This window comes from Mastigoproctus giganteus, chromosome 14, assembly GCF_048544385.1.
Source record: "Mastigoproctus giganteus isolate SK-2022 chromosome 14, ASM4854438v1, whole genome shotgun sequence".
Classification (NCBI taxonomy): domain Eukaryota; kingdom Metazoa; phylum Arthropoda; class Arachnida; order Uropygi; family Thelyphonidae; genus Mastigoproctus; species Mastigoproctus giganteus.
Window position 1 is genome coordinate 59,451,579 of NC_143588.1, and position 21,592 is coordinate 59,473,170.

Genomic DNA, 21,592 nt, shown 5'->3' on the forward strand with positions numbered 1-21,592 from the left:
TCCCCCCAATCTAGCAGTTTTCCGACCCACCTAACTCTATGGACTATCTCAGACGAGATATGAGATGGGCTATCTGAGCCATGTTGTGAAAAAGGCCCATAAAAATTCGTCGCTTCATTGACAGTGGGCCACAGAGAAGTAGGATATCTTACTACTCTGTGCAGGAATCGAACTCCGTTTTTTCCCATCCGGTTTGGGGAGGAGGGCGATTCTACAAACTGTGCTATCCAGGACGGCTATAAAGAAAAGAATTGGCAAAAAAGATGAATCTTAAGTTATTTATTGTTTTTCAGATTTTAAAGGGATATTTAGATTTTTTTTAAACTGTTGGTTGATTAGTTCCAGTTCATAATTAGAACCCCTATGATTGCGAGCACAGTACGATGTCTTACTACTCTCTGATTGCGAGTTGGCAACCTTGGTTTAGTACTACTTGGTTAGTGGGAGACTGATGTTTATTTTTAAATCTTCAATTTATGATGGGTTGTACTGGACTTATATTGTTAAATTTTTCGGTGAGAAGATTTTGGCAAGCCATCACTTCAGTTCGGTTTTTCCCTGTAAACAGCGATGGTATGTTTTTTAAAGAGACCACAAGACGAATTTTTATTTCTTCTTTTCTTTTTTCTCCTTGAGTTGAATGGCTTGAATCACGTTGTTTATAATAAATTACAATTTATAAATAATTGATAGGATTACTGTATTTGAAGTTAATCATATTCTCGATTCACTGAGATCGATGCACTATAAGTAGAAACCTATATTTCTTTTCTTCCAAAGTTGACATCTCCAAAAAATCAATAGGGTTTTCTCGCAAAACAAATTGCATAATGTGTGTACATGTTATGTATACGTCCACCTGTCGTTGTGGATGTTGAACAATTCAAGGAGTTACTGGACAAACTTTTAGAGGGAATGAACGTATGTGGAATGTTTTTTTTTTGGCTGATGCCAAAAAATACATAAGCTTGCTTTCTTGCATCACATGCCTCTACTATTATTACGTCCTGTTGCCATCTGTAGCATGCCATGTTTATTTTATTTTATTGTTTGCCAATATAACAAAGTTATAAATACAATGTAAATTGAGTTACATATGTAAATGAAAGTAATTAAGCACACAAATAAAGATACATTGTTATTTCTAAACCAGGATGGATCAGCCTTGCGAGAAGGGAACACAATGAAAACCAGTTCATAAAGATAGAAACACTGAAGAGAAGTTGGTGGGAAACTAAACAGAGGAGTGTATTGTGGAAGAAATATATACCTAAAAATTTTGGGATACTTTAACGAGAAAACCAATATGTAAAATTTTTGAGCTAATTATAAACAAATTTAGACTGGCTTTCCCAGAAAACACAAGCCAAATAGTGTGAAATATGACAAATTTGATACTATAAACCAACCACAGCAACATGCCCAATAAATGAAACATTAAAAACAGTACAGCTATTGACCCCCATCTTGTGGAAGGCCACAGGAAGCATGGAATCATTGCAATTTGAAAATTACACAAATCAAACTACTAACTGGAAAACAAAGTGCAAATATAGAACTAGAATATAAAATCAACTAGACTAAAAGTGGCAGTATGAGCAGTGCCTAGTGACTAAGTTCACTACAACCATGTTAAATAAATAAATTTATATATATAAATTAATTTATTAATATTTATAAATATATTACCTTTACAACCGATAATTAATTTTAAATTAAGAATAGATATTTACAAAGGAATCCAGCAGGACATGCTTACCATTCCTTTGTAAATATTTGTTCTTTATTTAAAATTAAGGAAAGCTATTCATTTTAAAAAAGTTATTAATTCCTAAATGTTATAATTGATACTACCATGTTGGATTGTGATAAGCAATGATGTGAATCTATGCATATTCAATAAGCCAAAAATAGATTATTCAATTTTATCTATATATAGATAACTGGAACTAACTTTATATTCTTCATTCATATACTGTTCACTTTCTTTTGACTAATTCTTTCCACACTCTGGGCCATTCAGCCTGGAGATATTGTTCAAGGCTCATTTGGTAGAATTTTTCTCTGCATGGTCTGTGGTTAACAGGAGAGACTGCTTTTACAGGAATGGGATACACTAACTCCTGCACTCTTCTTGGACAGATGCTGAATGTATATTGACCATTTATGTCGAACATAATCTGTTTGCCATTGTATCTTAATCTTTGTATTTATATCTTTTATATTACCCAATATCGATATTGTATTGGTATGTTATGGTTGTGTTTACCCTCCTAGCATTTGATTGCTGTCTAGGGATGAATGTAACTTTTATTTTAACTGAATTTAATAAATAAATAAAATAAAATTAATAGAAGGGGCACAAGAATATTTGTTAATGCTATAGAAGCATTATTAGGTGTGTCAGAAAACCTTTAGCTTCGGGGGGATACATAGTCTGATTAGCAATAGCCATAGACAGAGGTGAATGTGATTCTTGCACTGCTTCTATTGGAATGAGCACCAGCCTGGAAAGCAAGACATTGTAGATTTCTAGGACTGCTGAAAGTCATCATGAAACAAGTAAATTGATAACTACTTGTTCATGCACCTGTTCTTACTTGTGTTATTCATGTACACTAAAGCTAGGAGCATAGTAAATAATGAATTTGAAGTGCTGGTCATGACACCAAATGCAGACATTGTTGGATTATTGGAGATGTGGTGTTACTCAGGTATAAGGAATGCAGAATTTGAATATGTGGAGGACAATATGTACATAAAGGACACAGGAAAGGAGGTGGGTGGCATTATGCGCTTAGTTAAATTGTACATAAAATCTAATGCAGTGCATCCAGTTGACATTGGTGGCCAGTGCAATGTTGAGTCAGTTTACCCTGGGAAAGCCAAAATGAGAACTGTACAGAGAAACAGAGTAGACCAGTAAAATATATTGTCTTATAATGGGGGATTTTAACTTCCTAGATATTACAACTTGTGGTTGGTCACTTGCACACTAGCAAAACTTTTGTGGATTTATTGAATGATTGTTTCATACAGCAATATGTTTGAGGGACAATCAGAGGGAGTAATACTCTTGACCTAATTATCAGCAGAATTATTTGTGCATTAAGAATTTGCAGATAAAGGAACGGCTAGGTGACAGTAATCACAGTGTACTGATGTGGGATATACTTAACCTGATTATGTAAGACCCGATTAAACATAACTGCCATCAGGGATAAAGGGAAGGATTTTTGCTTTCGTAAAGGTGACTACAGTGGTCTCAGATAGTTTTTAAATTCTATACAGTGGGATCAACTGATGATTTACCATCAGCTAATTCTAAATGGGAAGCATTCAAGAAGTAATCATAGAAGCTACTAGACTTTTTATACAAAATAAGAAATACTGTTCAAAAATTAGGCCTAAATGGATGTCAGATGAACTAACAAGATTTGTGTTGTTGTTGTTTGGTTTTTAGGAGCATTAGCAACTAAGGCCATATTGCTCTGGGGATATGCGGTGGTCATTCCCTGACCTTTCTGCATCCTCTGTATTTGATGGTCACGGGCTCGAACCCCGGTCTAATCAAGAAGCGTGTGCTACACACTGCTGCTCCTGCCCACTTGGCTACGGAGGCGCCACACACACACACACAAGATTCGTGGCAGAGAAGAAAAATGTATGGGATGCATATAAATTATCAGGCAACACTAGCCTATGGTAGATATAAAATAGTTTATAATCAAGTCACAAAGGAGGTGAGGCAAGTGAATATGAGAAATATTTGGCAAAAGATGGAAAGACTTCTTTACTTAGGTAAACACTTAAGAAAAAGAAATATTTGGTAATGGATGCAAAGACTTCTTTACTTATGTAAACACTAGAAGGAAGAGGATGAATTAAAGTGGTCCCTTGATATTGATGGTTTGACTGTTGATGATCCTTCTTGGATTGCTGACAAACTGAATGGGTATTTTGCATCCACATTAATACATGTAGAATTCTTTGGAGGAGGAGGAGGGCATGCCAGAAGTCTATCAAACTAATAGGGAGCCAAACGATTTTGTGATAACTGAGAGGAAAGTGGAAGAGAAATTGTTGAAGTTAAACTTAAGAAAGGCTCTTGAGGTGAATGAGATATCCAATTATGTTAATAGAGGCAGTGAAGGAACTAAGCAAACCTTTAGCCATAATTATGAGAGCATCCTTGGATTCAGGGAGGTGCCCACGAACTGGAGATGTGCAAATGTATCCCAAATTCACTAAGGGCGATCAAAGGGTTACACAAGTAATTACAGCTCTGTTAGTTTAACTTACATTCCACAGAAAATAATAGAGTTACTGGTTAAAGAAGTAATGCAAGTCCATCTAGACAGGAGTACAGTTATACCTCAGTCACAGCATGGATAGAAGATCTTGCCTGACCAGTTTGATTGGATACTAACAATGTGGTCACAAAGCAACCGGATGCAAAGAATTATTTTGATATCATATACTTGGATTTCAGGAAAGCTCTTGATACTACTGCAAATAAAAGACTGGTGAACAAATTGGAACAGTGTTGTATTAAGGGCAAGTTGCTGTTATCAATAAAAGGATGGTTGAGTAGGAGAAGACAGAGTTTGTTATTAATGGACGCTGCTCTTCATGGACTAATGTTATTAGCAGAGTTCCCCAGGGCTGGGCCCATTGTTGTTTTCTATATTTATTAATGATGTTGATGACAGATGAACTTCCATGTGTCATTGCAGAAGTTGACAGCTTAAATAAACTCAAGGAAGTGGACAAACTGTTGGAGCAAATGGGTGGGTGAAATGGGAAGGATTTTTTTTTTTTTTTTGGTGATGCTGTATAAGCTTGCTTTCTTGCATCATATGCCTCTGCTAATGCTAATATCAAGATTTCCCCCTTGTTGCTCTGTTCAGCCAAATTGACAGGCATTTTCTTAAATGCTAGTAGCTTGTCAGTAGAAGTAAAGATGTTATTATTGTGTCCTTGCATATTGGCTAGCCTTGCACACTACAGCTCATTATTTAGGTATTTTTCAAAATATTCTTTTCTTCTGATTGAAATAAGCTTTCATCTTTTAATTCATCGATGCGAAACAATACCTTTCCCCTTTACAGCCATTTTACTTCTGTATGCAGAATTAAATATTCATGCTTAGTATCCATGGCACTAAAAAGCTGATTAAAGAGACAGGTTTTTATTGGTCTTGATTTAATGTAATTGACCATTAATGTCATCTGATCTAACACTGATTTCAACTCATTGCCTAGTGTTCTACCAAGGGCCTTTCTGTGTAGAAAGTAATGAGTAAACACTGCATTCGGGTTTTCTTTCCCTGTAAATGAAATAAATCTTCTGGTGGACCCTATCATTGATGGAGCACCATCAATAGACACTCATGTATGACATCCATGAAAGTTTTAATTTTTCTAAATAGCCAAGCAGAGTATCAAAAATTTCATTATCCCTGGTGCATTCTTTAAGCTCTTTGCAGCATAAGAATTGAGTTATAATTTCAGTTCCATGAACAAAGGCTAGTAGTTGTGCTTTGCCATTAATATCAGTAGACTCGTCCACTTGTAATGTGAAATCTAATTTTTTAGCCTTGTAGATTCTTGTTCCCCGATGTTGAAGTCATTTTGATTATTATACTTCGAATAGTGTCATCTAATAGGGGTATTTTAGCAATCTCTTTTTCAGCTTCAGCATCAAACAGTTGCTCTGACAATCACATGACAAGTTGGCAAAATAAGGGACTTGACAGTAGTGTGTGGTTTCTTTTGCAATGCAACAATTTCTGCTATTTGTTAAGAAGCAATCTGAGATTTTTTCAGAAATTTGTATTCTTTTCTCAAAATAGTTTGCCTGTTTTTTTTTTTTGTTGTTCTAGTAATCTTTTGAAATAGCTCAAATCTTTTATCCACAATATTTGCATGGTTAGTGATTAAATGTCTCTTCAATGTCCAATGATGCCAAAGGAGCCATGGCATCATTGGAAAATTTTTCACTGCAAACAACACACAGAGGTTGAAGGCAGTCCTTATCTTCACATGAAGAAAAATCTGAAACTTAAATAACTATCTGTATACTTTCGGATAACTTTGCGCCACTTTGGTTGTGTGTGCCTCCTCAATTCTAGCTAGCTTTTATCACTCGTGAGCCTCCCAATATAATCCTTGTTGCAGCATTCTCCTGCACGTCTTCTGATGAAGTTTTCCATTTTACTTTTAGGGTGGCTACTTAAGCATGAAAAAGTAATTAAACTAAATTATAAAAAAATGGACTGATAAAATACTTTATGTAGTTATATGAATGTACTCACAACTCTGATTATGTCTGCAAATCACTGAGTAAAACTGTCTGAGAATTTTTTTTATTTCTTTTAGGTGAGCTGGCCAGTGGGCACAAGTTGCTAGATAGCTCTTGCACTCAGATAGCTCGCAACATAGAGAAGATATTACAATGTAATTCCCATTGTAATAATTATATGGAGGCAGCATTGGGATTTGTAGACTTAGTTCAGATGTTCCCATCATGGGTGCCATTCTCTCTATGGAATTTCTGCCATAATCACTATTTCCTTCCAGTGCTGGTCTCTTGAGGTTAGAAATGTTGAGGCATTATGGTAAAGCAAGGTGACAACTAGAAGGAGGTTATAAACAAATCATAACTAAGCCACCAAAGGGACAGTGCAACAGGAATTCCCCAGACTAATGTTGGGACCATGCAAAGAAGATGAATTTCATCTCTATAAAATAAGTTCTCTATTATTCTTGGCCGGCACTGACTCCTGACAAACAGGTGATAGCACATAGAGTACGTTTCTGTTATTTTTCTTACAAATTTTAAAAATTGTCCTTTTAATTTACCTCGTGGTACACTTAGAACAGTTTTGTGGCATACTAGTGTGCCGGTTGAGAACTACTGCTCTACACAATACCTTCTCTGAAGGAATAACTGGTTCATTATGCTCCTCGCATTCTTTCTTGAATAAGGTGTACATTTTTATAATTGAGAGATATGCACTTAAGTACTTTTGTTCAGAGAACCGTCTACACTAGTGGCTTTCTCTATTTGGGAATTTCTCAATGTGCACCTTACTGTTTTTTTCAATTAATTCATGCTTCATTTTACAGTCGACTGTCAAAATAATACCCCAAATAACAGAACATTCAAGCTAACCGCACACTGAGATCGGATGTTTACATACAGTTCAAATGTCTTGCAGTGCCGAAAAAAGAAAACGGCAAGTCAAGTGATTACGTGATTATTGTATATGTTTACGTTCACCATTTTGAAAGTGAATTCTGTACTGATATCACAGATTATACTACTGTTTTACATTTATTTTAAATTAAAAGCCCCTCACTATGGTTCCTAAAGTTAATAAACCTTATGCAGAGAAGAAAAGAATAACAAAATTAAAGCTTAGTGACAAACTTGATATAATTCAAACTATTACATTAGGGTCACCCGGAAACTTAATTCATATACCCATGTGTATTGTGTGTGTTCTCTGGTTGATTTGCCTGTTTTGCTGGACCAGAAACCTCAGTTTTCAGGGGGAAAAACCTTGCTGTCTATGTCTGAGAACAACAACTCAGCCACAGAGTGAAACAAGCTCATGAAAGTTCCTCGTGTCATCAATGGGATTCGAACTCTTGCCTTTTCCACCCAGTGTAGGGAGGATGGTGATGATACCACTGTGCTACCCAGACAGAATTAACTTGATATAATAAAGAAAATAGAACGGGGCATAAGCAGGAGTGTATTAATAGCAGGATATAACATTGGATCGTCAAACATGTTTATGTTTTTTATGTGCAGTTAATAAAATTGCATTATTAATCTCTCTTATTTCTTATTTAGCCTCTCATTATTTTTCCATTAAATATATTAAAAATAAAACTTTCTAGATAATGGAAAAATCAAAATAACCGCACCTTGACTCCCCAAAGGTGCCATTATTCTGAAAGTCTCTACTGTATTTGGTGGGAGTTTCTTTCCTTACTGGTCAGTCTTGTCATAACAAACAGGCTCTGCCTGATTTTGTAGAGCAGAGTCTACTAGTTCATGATTTATGCATAAAGTTTTCAGGAAAATTTTTTACATACTGTACTTTAATTCTTTCATTGTTTTTAATAAAAAAAATATTTCCTGCTGCTTGTTGCTGCTTGTTTTACCTGGGCCATCATTTGTCCCAGGTCTTTTATACACATATTAGACTGCATTGTACTAAATGTATTAAAAAGTTTTTTATATCAAGCTTGTAGTATTAGTTACAGTTTTTGTTTTCTCTGGTAAAGTGAGTACTACATTTGTATTTGCAAGTCTCACAGTTGACAGGGCACGGCTACTCCCCTTGGTTTTTGTACACCTTTCTTTGTTTTGTATGGAAGACTTGATTTTCAGAGTGCGTTATTTTTATTTACTTTACACTCTGATGAATTTCCACTTCTTTTCTTATTTGATCATTTATTGCATCAGTTGGCTGTTCCTGATTGCTTTCTTCAGCTAAAGGTCTATTTGCTATCGTCTCATTTCTCACTTCTTGGCCCAGTTCAAATATATGTCTAAATCATTCCTAGCGTTCCCTAAGGATTCTTCATCCGACCTTTGTTCCGATGATGAATCTGATTTATATGAAGGGTCCGCATCTGAATCACAGCCATCAAAACTGAAGTCAATAGGAGACCCTATTTCATCATGGTTAGTAGAGGGAATGGGCCTAGGTTCAGTTGTAGCCTCATCATGTGTTTCTATTAGCCCAATGTTCAATGAAGATTGATCATGAACGGATACTTCAGAAACACTAGGATTATTTTTTAATTTTGTCATGACTTTATCAGTAAAGGAAACAGGTTCAGGTTGAAATTCAGCATTACATGTTGCTTCAATCTCTTCCATCGCAATTATCTGAAGCAAAAGAAAAAAAATAATAATTTTTCTGTTTAGCCTAATACATACTTCAAATAATTATAATCTGTGATGAAATTAGCAGGTAAGAATTAACATGGTATGTACACTATTAAACAAATTGCAATGAACACAATCTACCGATTATAAATTTCTAAAGGCAAGTAGCAACTTAAAACTCATGAAAAGCAAACTTACCAATGTTGAATGAGATACTGTAAAAATAGTACTGCTAGCTTCACCAGAACACAATCTTTGTTTTTTTCAGAGCACTATCATTTTTTGTCCTCAGCTCATCATGAATAATTACACAAAATTAGTTATTAATTAATAGAAATGTACAAGTTAGTGCAATTGTATCATTTCTGTACATAGCCAACTACTTAAGTAGTTATAAATTGGCATCATTAAGTATATCTCATATTGTGAATACCTTCACGAGTTGTCATGATATTGCACTACCTCGAATAAGTAAATTACTTAGTTAATTACATGAGTAAATTACATGATATTGCACTACCTTGAATAAGTAATTACTCGAGTAAGTAATTACTTATTCAAGGTAGTGCAATATCATGGCAACTCATTGTAAAGGTATTCACAATATGAGATATACCTAATGATGTCAGTTTATAACTACTTAAGTAGTTGGCTATGTACAGAAATGATGCAATTGCACTAACTTGTACATTAGTTAAACTCTTTATGTAACCCGAGGCTTTAGCCCTAAACTCTACCGTAATTAATAGGAAATAACACTGACAACCATGTGAAGCTTATCAACATTAACAACATGAAGGTTGGAATTCAACATGTCAGTGGCTAATGGTTTTCAAAGCAAAGTTCCCCGCAATGCGTAAATACTTTATGTGAAATACCTTTTAACATAATTTGACATAATGAACAAGTCACTCAACCATGGGGCTTGGGCAGATTTATCAGTTGGGAAAAATAATGCAGACTTATTCATAAGGTACATTTTTGTACTGCCATTTTAAATAGTAATAGTAGTAATAGTATTCGCCATATAGTGCAAGGAAGTCACAGGCTTTTGTTGCACTGGCAAAAAAAAAAAAAACAAAAAAAAAAAACATGGCAAGTAGATCACACAGGTAAATGAGAGAACACTGAATTGCTGGTAAAGCATTTCAAATTTATACAGGGAGAAAAACTCTGAAAGCTTTGCATTTATTGTCCCAGAGTTAATTTTCATGTTCATGAGTAATTTACATCTCTGTTAATTTTCATGTTCATGAGTAATTTACATCTCTGTTAATTTTCTGTGACTAATTGCCCAAGTTTGGCCCATGGCTGTGAAATGCTACAGTCACATGTACTATTCCTTGCATGTTACAAAAATACTTTATACATTCTCCCATCTGGCTGTGTCATGGGAAAGGGAGTACCCATTCATGGATTCTAATTAACTGAAGTTTATTGAAGTGTTGTTTATAAAATTTCTTTTTAAGAACTGTCACTTTCTGACAGAGAGTTTGTCTGTACAGGGAATTTCTTTCAGCTGCACCTGCTCAGTAGCACCAATAAAAACAGTGCTTTCAGTTTATTATTGATAAAAATTAGTTTTCAGTTAGTTCTGGTTTACATATTGTTTATATGCATTTTGGTGTCCAAAGAAGGTGAAAAGTTATTGGAAAAACTTGTCATTGTAAACTAATCTGGACATTATAAAAAGATTGCATTTGGGAGACTACTAGATTTATACTACATTTAGTGGTTTTGAGCAGTCTGAAAATTAATAGCATCGCAAATTGCTAGGCAATGTAGGTAATGTAAATATAGTATATATGAAGTTTCATAATTTTAAAAGTTTTCCTGCATTTTTTTGAATATATACTGTATTTATGCTTTATCGCATAAGTTATATTTAAAGGTTTAAGTGTTCTACTACATTTAATATTGTTATATAGAGAAATAGATCGTTAAAATCAGCTGGAAATACTGGTCACACCAACCAGTTAAAGTTGTTTACATTTTTTCCTATTGATAAATTTTCTCCACTTGACATAGATTCACTTAGAGCTCTGTTTTTACATCCCATATTGAAAGTGCTAAGATGGGGAAGGGATGTCTATAAGTGGACATACCCTATCAGCTGCAGTGTTTTATTTACTTTTAGCATCAACAATTTCTCTTTCACTTTCTTCTTAGTTATGATAAAATCAGTTAGCTCCTAGTTATAACTGTGTGTAAATCTGGTATTCCCATCCTTAAAAACTTCTTTGCAAGTAAATGTAGATGCAAAATATTTACTTGGTTTGTCAGCAACCTGAACAGGATCACCAGTAGTTATGCCATTCATATCTAGTGGGCCAATATGGTTTTTTCCTTCACTTCTAGTGTTAACGTGAGAAAAGAACTTTTTTTAATTTAATTTTTATTTTTTTTTTTGTATACATAGACAAAGATTTCTCATGATCTGATTGGAGACTGTTTCATACTTAATTTAAGTTTTCTGTGTCCCCTTATAATTTACAGTCACATACATTTTTCTTCTCTGCCACTGCTCTCATCAGTTCATTTGACATCCATTTAGGTCTAAACTTGGCACAGTACCTCTTAGCTGGTATAAAAAGCTTAGTAACTTCTACGATTAACATCACTGAATGCTTCCTGTTTAGAATTTGCTTGATTTAATATATTACTATTTCTTGGACCAACTGATAAGAATTTAAAAAGTTTTTTAAATTCTTATCAGTTGGTCTAAGAAAGTAAGTCCTTTGTGAAAGCAAAATCCCTTTCCTTTACAACTATAACTACTTGTCAGTAGTTATATCTCTGAATAAATTCCAAATTGATACACTATGATTATTGATCCCCCAGTGGTTCCTTCACATGAAGATTCTTAATGCAAAAGAGTTACTGCTGATAAATAGATCAAGTGTATTGCTTTCTTTTGTTGCCTCTCTAGCATGCTGGTGTAGAAAGCAATCATCTAAATCCAGAAATTTTTGCTACTGTGTTGAGTGGCCAGCCACAAGTTTCAGTCAATATCTGGAAAGTTAAAATCTCCCATTATGAGATATTCTGATTTATTGGTTGCCCATTCATTGTCTGTGTAATTCTTTATTATGCCCATCACGTTTATACTCATCCCCACACTCCTATTCACATTTTTGTCTTCCCAAAAACTTAGCATTGCACTGCCACCGACTTAGCATTGCACTGCCACCCATGTCAAATTGGGTGCACTTCCTTAGACTCAGAGTGCTTCTTAATAAAGAGCATAACTCTTAGTTTAGATAGCCTCTGTGGCTATATATGAAAAAAAAAGGAATAATAATTGCTGGATTTCTCTTGATCCGATTTTAATGAAATTTGGGGAGGTTTGACAAATCATTCTAAAAGTGCCAAATATAAGATTTCATGAAAATCTATGTTCATGGAGAATTGAGTTAGTGAATGGACGGACAAAAAAATAATAATTGCTGGATTTGTATTGATCTGATAAACAGCATTCTCTCTGTTAACTATTCATTAGGATGTTTAATGGAGAGAATGCTGTTATTTTAGCTAATAATTATTAAACCTTTAATTGCAATAATTTACTTTTAACTGATCATGTATAAAAAAACTGAATTGCTAGCAAAGCATTTCAAATTTATGAAAAGGAGAAACTCTGAAAGTTTTGCATTTATTATCCCAAAGTTATTTTTCATGTTCATGAGTAATTTACACATCTGTGTTAATTTTCTGTAATTGTACTGGCTCAAGTTCCTGTGTCCATGGCTGTGAAATGTTACAGTCATATGTACTATTTCTTTCATATTACAAAAATACTTTATACATCATCCCATCTGGCAGTGGGAGGCAGTTAGATAAAGGGGAATTTTAGGTACCATTAAGATAGTGTACCTTATGGTCTGGAAAGTATGCTACAGTAACCCTCCCATATAAAAATAGGGCTATTGAGGAAAGTGTAGTAGAATAGATTTGTGAAAATTTGCTTTTAGCCAGCAGGTAGTTTTATTACTGGAACAAACTTCCATCTGCCATTGTGGAAGTTGATAGTTTAAGTAAATTTAGGGAAGAACTGGACAAACTTTTGGAGCGAATGGATGGGTAAAATGGGAAGGGTTTTTTTTTTTTTTTTTGGCTGATGCTGTATGAGCTTGCTTTCTTGCATCATATGCCTCTACTAATGCTAATACTTGTTATTACTGAATGAACTTAAAAAGCACTATGAAAGTATGATCAGTAGTGACTTATCGGAACGTTCATTTTTTCAGGGTTTATCTCTTCAGTGCCATCAAGGGCATTGCTGATTCCACATGTCATGAATGGCTTGAACCATTCATGACGTGGTTTTAAAAAAAAAGAAGTACTGTAGTGTTTTATTAATCTCTTTCTTGGTAACGAAGGGTGAGTTATAGTGAGACGTGCATAAGGCTTTAGATGCTACACAATAACAGTATAGCGTGATATAAAAAAAAGAACTGTATTATTGTGTGTACTTAGTATGCCTTTGGATCATTAGATGAAGGGGAATTTTAGGTACCAGGAAAATAGTGCATCTTATGGTCTGGTAAGTACAGTACAGTAAGTCTCCAACTTATACAGTTAATTCATTTCTAAGTTTTCTGTGTAATATCATATTAATTACAATTAAAATGTATCATAACATTCCATATTATGTGTAGTACTAATGAGTGTAGAAGTTGAAGAACCTGAACTGTAAATGGAAAAAAAAAAAAAAAAAGTACTTGTGTATCTGTGTATGTAATTCTGGGATTTGCTGTACTTAGATATTAAAAAGGCTTTTGATGCAGTTCCACATTAATCTCTTATGCATAAGTAGAGAAATGTATAATGGTTGGGTAAATTCCTTCTGCAGTGGGTAAAAGGGTGGTTAACTGAAGAAGAGCCCTCCACATCTTTTGGGGTTCTTGTGCTAGGACCAGTGTTACTAATTTTCATTACCGATATTGATAATGACATTGCAAGTTTCATGCCAAAATTTGCTGATGTTGGGTCAGGTTGTTAACAAGAATATAAACAGGATATATTGCTGCAGCAAGGCACTGATAAATTATACAGCTGGTCTAGAAAATTGCAGTTAAGTTTTAATGCTAGTAAATGTCTAGTAATTTGAATTAGCATTAGCAGTGGCAAATGATGCAAGAAAGCCAGCTTATACAGCATCAACCAAAAAAAAAAAAAAAAAAATCATTAATAAAGTCAAAAGTAAGATAGTCACAGCGCTCAGTCATGCACCCAGACTTTTAAAAGGTCTTGGTAATGTGCATAATATTCAAAGAAGGTTTTTAGCTGTAAAAAAAAAAGAAAAAGAAAAAAAAGCACTATGAATGTATGATCAAAAGTTGTTTGTTTGTTATTTGGTTTTTAGGAGCTGTTTGTTTGTTTGTTTGTTATTTGGTTTTTAGGAGCATTAGCAACTAAGGCCATATTGCTCCAAGATATGCGGTGGTCATTCCCTGACCTTTCCGCATCCTCCGTATTTGGTGGTGACGGGCTCGAACCCAGGTCTAATCAAGGAGCGTGTGCTACGCACTGCTGCTCCTTCCCACCTGGCTACGGAGGCGCGTTTTTAGGAGCATTAGCAACTAAGGCCATATTGCTCCAGGGATATGTGGTGGTCATTCCCTGACCTTTCCGTATTTGGTGATCACCGGCTCCAACCCTGGTCTAATCAAGAAGTGTGTGCTACACACTGCTGCTCCTGCCCACCTGGCTACAGAGGCACCTGATCAAAAGTGAAGCACATAAACTGAAGCAGACAATCCATCCATTATGGTACCTGTTTTCTAGTTAGGTATTGTTTGAAAATGGTGAGAAGCTGATGCACGGTATTATAGGTTCTCATACTTTTTGTGTTTGGGGTTTTCATAAAAAATTTTAAAAAAATATGGCAAAGAATATATTTTTACAGGAAGTAGTTTAGTTGTAGTAGTAGCTTAGCCAAAACAACTAAGCTACTTTCTGGAAAAGTAAAAAATTCTTTTGTAATTTTTACTTTTGTTAAATAAGCAACATCTGGTGATGCATGATTGGAGTACATGAATATTTAAGGTTTGGTTTGGTTTGGTTTAAAATTTTAATGGCGCATTAGCAGCAGTGAATATGTAAGGTGGATGCAATCATATGCATTCAGCTCTTCCATCCATAAGGAGCTGCTACTCTCTAGAAATGGAATAAAATGGCAGCATAATAGTGGACAGTATCAGATAAAAAGTACATGTAGTGGTAAGGTTTCTTTGGGCACAAAGTATGCCAACAGTAGTTACAGCTATCCATTGTCAACATCAAGAACTATTATTAATAATAACCATATGTAAAGTGCAATAATGCCATAGTATCTGATGCACTATTGAATACCCAATACAAGCAAACAAGTAGTCTTCAAGAGGACTGTGGCCCAGTTGTTTTGAATGGTGATGAGGTTTGCATTTGGATGTTCCATGCTGAATGATTAGTATCATGGTGGTGGCCACCAATCTCAACAACAGATGAAAACAATGGCATGTATGAAGAGTTTGGTGCAAGAAGACAGATGGGTGGTTCTGTGTCAAATTGCTTCATGCGTAGACATCACCATCAGAACTTCATATCCCATTATTCGCAATGTGCTGGGATGTTGGCAGAATAAGTCCCTATGAAACTGAGTGCAGAATCTGCCCACACATTACACAGTCACATTCCTGATTCATACCATTTTTGGTGAAGTAGTGTGGATTCATCACTTCACTTCAACATTAGTGGAGTGAAAGAATGTGATATCCCCCACAAGAAAGAAGTTCAAGACCGTACAGTCATCTAGAGCAGTGTTTCTCAATCTAGTCATCTAGAGCAGTGTTTCTGAACAGCTTCTTATGCTACAGCAGTAGCAGTTTGCATCTGGTCATGCTAGTCAAAGTGACAAAGTAGCATTTATGGGAAGTAGTAAAGATATTGCGGAGTTGCAAAAGGGAATGATTATGGGAGCTGATGCGTTGGGTGCTTCCATATCGGAAAGGCACATCCTGTCATTTGCTCATAACCACTGTGGTTAAGGTGTACAAAGAATAGTGTTGAATGGGTGAAACCGCTTCCTGCAAACAGAACTGTAAAGGATTACCCAAGGTGGATGTTTGTGGTGTACAAAGTTGTAGTGTTATACAGGCCAAATGGCAGGTTACTGTGCGACAGTTGACATCTCAATACAGTATGGAGAATGCAAGAACAATATCCCAAATGACAATGTGCTGCACACATGTAGATGTATGGGGGTTCCACAGCAGATGATCCAAGAGACGCCCTGTTCTCACTGCTGATTGTTGTTGACAGTGAATGCTGTGGTGTCAACAACACTTGGTTGGACACTGGAGGATTGGAAATGATTGTGCTGGTTGGATAAATCCAAATACCTGGTGCAATGCCAATGAATGCCTTTGTGTGTGTGTGGCACAAGCAACACGAGTCCATGGATCCATCATGCATTGTGCCCACTATCCAGGCAGGTAGCAGTGGTTGCTTAATATGTGGCATGTTTTGCTGGCAAGGACTACGACCCCTGGTGCATATGGACCAACATTTGATTGGTGAGATCTACTGACAGCTGTTAGGAGACCTTTGTACACCAGTGGTCGTCAACCTGGTCCCTACCACCCACTAGTGGGCGATTTCAAGCTTTCATGGTGGGCGGTGGGGGTTTTGTCTGTTGTTACAAATTTTGTTCTTCCTCCATATATCGAATAAATTTCTAACAACTTCGATCAATTTACTTCAATTTAAGCAGCTCCCACACTAGTAGGCACTGTATCGATGGAGATGCAGAAATTAATTAAATTTAAATTATCTATGTATAAACATACATAAAGTATAAATAAAAAGATAAATTTAAGTACATATTTTTTACAAACCCTCCCCTCTAAAAATTACTTTGCACTTGCGCTAAATTGAGTTACTGCGGCACCGGTGGGCGGTAAGGAAATTTTACCCTCAACAAAGATACAAAAGTGGGCAGTAGGTATTAAAAGGTTGACGACTCCTGATGTACACTCTGCCATATTACATTTTTTCTTGGCCAGAAACAAGACAACAGTGTGCTGTGTCACTGGGCCTGCACTGTGCATGAGTGATTTGAGAAACATAGTGAAGACATCACCCATCTTGATTGGCTTAAAAATTCATTTGACCTCAATCCAATTGACCACCCTTGGGATGTTTTTGAATGGAAAGTGAGGCATATTGACATGCAACTGTTATCTATTATGATGCTGCTTTGGAAAGCCTTGCAGTCTGGCATCCCCCTCCCCCCATACTTCTCCTTCAACCCATGCACGGTACTAAGTACTATAGGTTTTGATACCTTTCATGCTTGGGGTTTTCATAAAAAAAAAAAAAAAAAGGCAGCATGGCTGCAGATCTTTACAGACGTCTTCAGACATCTAATGGATCAATGCCTAGGCAAATAACGGCTGTTATCTGGGTGGATGGTGACCCAGCACAGTGTTATGTAAGCAGTCATAATTCAGTGGTCACTGTGTGTGTGTGTGTTTTAATACATTTTACTGTTTATAAATATTTAATTATCATAAAAACAGTCCAGAAAATGAACTAAATAAAATACCACTCATATTTATGCAGACAATACTTGTAAATATATATATATATATATATATAAAAAAAAATGGAAAAATTTATTCCTTAGCACAGAAACCCAGTGATGAGTACTTGCAAAGCACTGATTGAAAAATGCTGATCTAGAGAAATAACCTGACTCGCCCGCAGCAATACTTGTCTCCATATAGTTTGTATGACAGTGAAATTCCTGGAGGAGTTGCATTGTTATACAAATTCTTTGCTAGGAATGTCTCATCTATCCATACAGCCTGGACCTTGTGAGGCGACTTCTGCCTCTTCAGACTACCAAAGAACTTTGAAAGAAAACATTTCTGACTTGATGCTGATGTGAAAGCTGAGGTTTAATAGAGGTTTCAAAAACTCAGCCATGGTTTCTTCAATGCAAGAATTAAAGAGTTAGTGCATTGTGAGAGCAATTTTTTTTTTTTTTTTTATGGCAACTCAACGCAAAAAAGGCATTAGAACCAACTACTGTTTTAATACCATGTCTGGGTTGATAAGAAAAGATATTTGTTGACAGTGAAATTGAATTTCTGTAGATTGTATTTCCTTTCCTTCTTGATTAAAACTCAGACATCCAAACTAATATAAATTTCTGTAGGGGGTTGGACTGTAGCTACCGAATTTGAATAACCTTCCCAGAGACTAATAAAACTTAGGCTGGAAATGTAGCCTAAGTTTTGTTGATCTGCCTTTTCCTTATTGAGTAATATGCAAACATACTTGCATTTATATAGAGAGAGCTCAATTTTATTAAAAAAAATAAATTGAATTTCTATTGGATCCATTTTAATAACATTTGGAATGGCCTGACAAATCTCTCTGAAAGACACCAGTATAAAATTTCATTAAAATCGATTCATTTGGAGTAGAGTTGTTTCATGTGAACAGACAGACATGGTGAAGATAATAGGCATTTTATGCATATGTGAATGCACCTAAAAAATGAAACAAATGTGTCAGTAGACATATATGATAATGGTATTGGGGAAGAAAGCCAATGCAAAGTGTCATGCTTATACTTTTTTGTATTTGTAATAAGCATTAATGAATGTGCCACTTTGATGAGTTACCAGAATGGTTTGCTTTATAATTAGTTTTCAGTAAAATTCTGAATTATTTGTCTGTGTTGATAATGTTTATAACTTTTTAAATTTTATTTTAGAATACTTTGAAGAATTACATGCACTTGCAGGAAATGTTGGAAATATAGATTTGTTAAATCACAACAATTCACATTCAGCTAGTGAGTCTTTCTTAGATATCCTGAAAGACAGCATTTTGTGGGCTGTTCCCAAAAAAAGACGATCGGTAGAACGTCGACTAACACGCAAGTGTTCAAAGTTGTTGAAGCCGTTGCAAAATATTTTGATTTGCGGAGTGTGCGGACATCATCATTTAGCTCATACAGTTTGTGGTAAGTCAGTAAAATTCCAAATTATATGTCTCTGTTGATAATGTTTATATCTTTTTATATTTTATTTTAGAATACTTTGAAGAATTACTAAAAAGTGTTAATTAAAATTATTATACTTGAACCTATCTGATTTAATTTATTTAAATCAAATAGTTTCAAGTAATGGTTTAGGTTTAAATATTTTTATGGATAAAATATTACAAAACCATGATAAACAAGGTTCAAGTAGTATATGGACAAATATGTACATAAAGCACTGGTTCCCCAGGAGCTAGTTGTTGTCGGTGATTCTGTTGTCAGAGAAGTGGGAAGTATATTGTGCAAAAAGGATAGGTGGAATAGGACTAGGGTATGTCTGCCAGAGGCAAAAGTTCATTATGTTGTAGAGCAGATATAGGGCGCCTCCGTAGCCAGGTGGGAAGGAGCAGCAGTGCGTAGCACACGCTTCTTGATTAGATCAGGGTTTGGGCCTGTCACCACCAAATACGGAGAATGCGGAAAGGTCAGGGAATGACCACCGCATATCCCAGAGCAATATGGCCTTAGTTGCTAATGCTTCTAAAAACCAAATAACAAAACAACAAAACAAAAAGAGCAGATATCATCTTTAAGGACACAAAAGGAGATATTGTTGTATATGTTAGTACTAATGATATTAAGAGTAGGCCATTGGAGCATTTAATTAAAAAATGTTCAGAGCAATGTTGATTAAAAAAAAAAGTCACAAGTTAGGATTGAAATTGCAAGTGTCTGCAATCCTGCCCAGATATGATAAGATGAGTACAATAATCAGTTCAGCCCTGGAGGGACTGTGCAAGGCTCAATGGACAAATTTTTTTTTCTCAGCATGGTCTGTGCTTGTTAATAGGAGAGACTGTTTCTACAGAGATAGGACACACTTAAATAGAAAGGTTGCAAGAGTATTTTCTGATGCTATCGAGCAGTGTTAGGTGGGTCAGAAAACTGTAGCTTGGGAGGATGCACAGGCTAATAGATTAACAATAGTTGTAGGTAGAAGTGAAAGTGATTCTTGCATTGCTTCTATTGGAACGAGCAACAGCCTGGAAGCCAAGGTGCCAGTATTTCAAGCACTGCTGGGAGTCATTGTGGAACAATTAAATACATTGGGCTCTGTTAAGGTAATGAAGAGTAAGGACAGGTGAATGTATACTTGCATGTACACCAATGCTAGGAGCATGGTAAATACATTTGATGAATTTGAAGTGCTGGTCAAGATATCAAATGTGGACATTGTTGGGTTATCAGAGACATGGTGTCATTCAGATATAAGGATGCAGAATTTGAAGATGTGGAGAAAATGTGTACGTAAAGGACACAGGTGTGGGAAGGGGGTGGCATTATGCTCTTAGTTAAGATGCACATAATGGAGTGCATCCAGTTGAAATTGGTGTCCAGTGCAATGTTGAATCAGTTTGGCGTGACATTGGGAAAGTAAAAATGACAGTAGGAATGCCATAAGTCTAAAGCCTCTGATGAGTAAAAGTACATTAAACAACTGTTCAATGTAGTTTTACCAGTTTCTGTCAATATATTGATATTGACAGAAACTTGTGGGATATTGATATTGACAGAAACTTGTGGATTGGTCACTCACACACTGGCATTTGGTATGACACTGGGAAAGTTGGTCACTTACACACTGGCAAGACTTTTGTTGATTTATTGGATGACTGTTTTCTACAACAGCATGCTAGTTGCAGAATAGTAGAAGCAACAAGAGGGAGTATTACTCTTGATCTGATTATCAGAATTGAATATTCATACATTAAGAATCTACAGATAAAAGAACCACTAGATGGCAGCGATCACAGTGTACTGATATGGGATTTACTTAAAGATGTAACTACCATCAAAGGTAAAGGGCAGGATTTTTGCTTTCATAATTGTTATTACAATGGTCTCAGACAGTTTTTAAATTTTATACAGTGGGACAATCTAATGATGTTACCATCAGCAAATTCTAAATGGGAAGCATTCACACAACTAAGAAATACTGTTCAAGTTATAGACCTAAATAGATATCAGATGAATTAATGAGACTTATGGCAGAGAAGAAAAATGTATGGATTCATATAAATTAACAGGCGATATGACAGATACAAACTAGTCTGTAATCAAGTCACAAAGGAGGTTAGGCAAGTTACAAGAAATCTTTAGCGAAAGATGCAAAGAAAAACAGAAAAGCCTTCTTTACTTGTGTAAACTCTAGAAGGAAGGGGTTGAATCAGATTTGTCCACTTGATATCGATGGTTTGACTGTCGATGATCCTGCTCAGCTTGATGACAAACTGAAATGAGTATTTTGCATCTACATTCACACACGAGGAATTTTGTATGGAAGTGGATTCCAGAAATTTATCATACTCTAACAGGGAGCTAAATGATTTTGTAATAACTGAAAGGAAAGTGGAAGAGAAATTGTTGAAGATAAACAAAAGAAAGGAACCTAGGGTGGATGGGATCTATCCAGTTATATTAAAGGAGGTAGCAAAGGAAGTAAGCAAACTCTTAGCTATAATTATGAGATCATCCTTGGAATCTGGGGAGGACCCCTTGGACTGGAGATGTGTGAATGTATTCCCAATTCAAAAAGGAGAATCAAAGGGTGACACAAGTAATTACAGACCTGTTAGTTTAACATCC

The 21,592-nt window shown here is 35.5% G+C and overlaps 1 protein-coding gene across 1 annotated transcript in view; it reads left to right on the plus strand.

The window, feature by feature from the left end:
* Positions 1–282: 282 nt before the first annotated feature.
* mRpL32 (mitochondrial ribosomal protein L32) overlaps positions 283–21,592 on the plus strand; it is a 28,077-nt gene continuing 6,767 nt past the window's right edge. The window contains exons 1-2 of the mRNA XM_090388791.1: positions 283–573; positions 18,677–18,928. Of these exons, the coding sequence (XP_090244917.1) occupies positions 477–573; positions 18,677–18,928 (349 nt within the window). The 5' untranslated portion in view covers positions 283–476. The remainder of the gene's footprint in view (positions 574–18,676; positions 18,929–21,592) is intronic.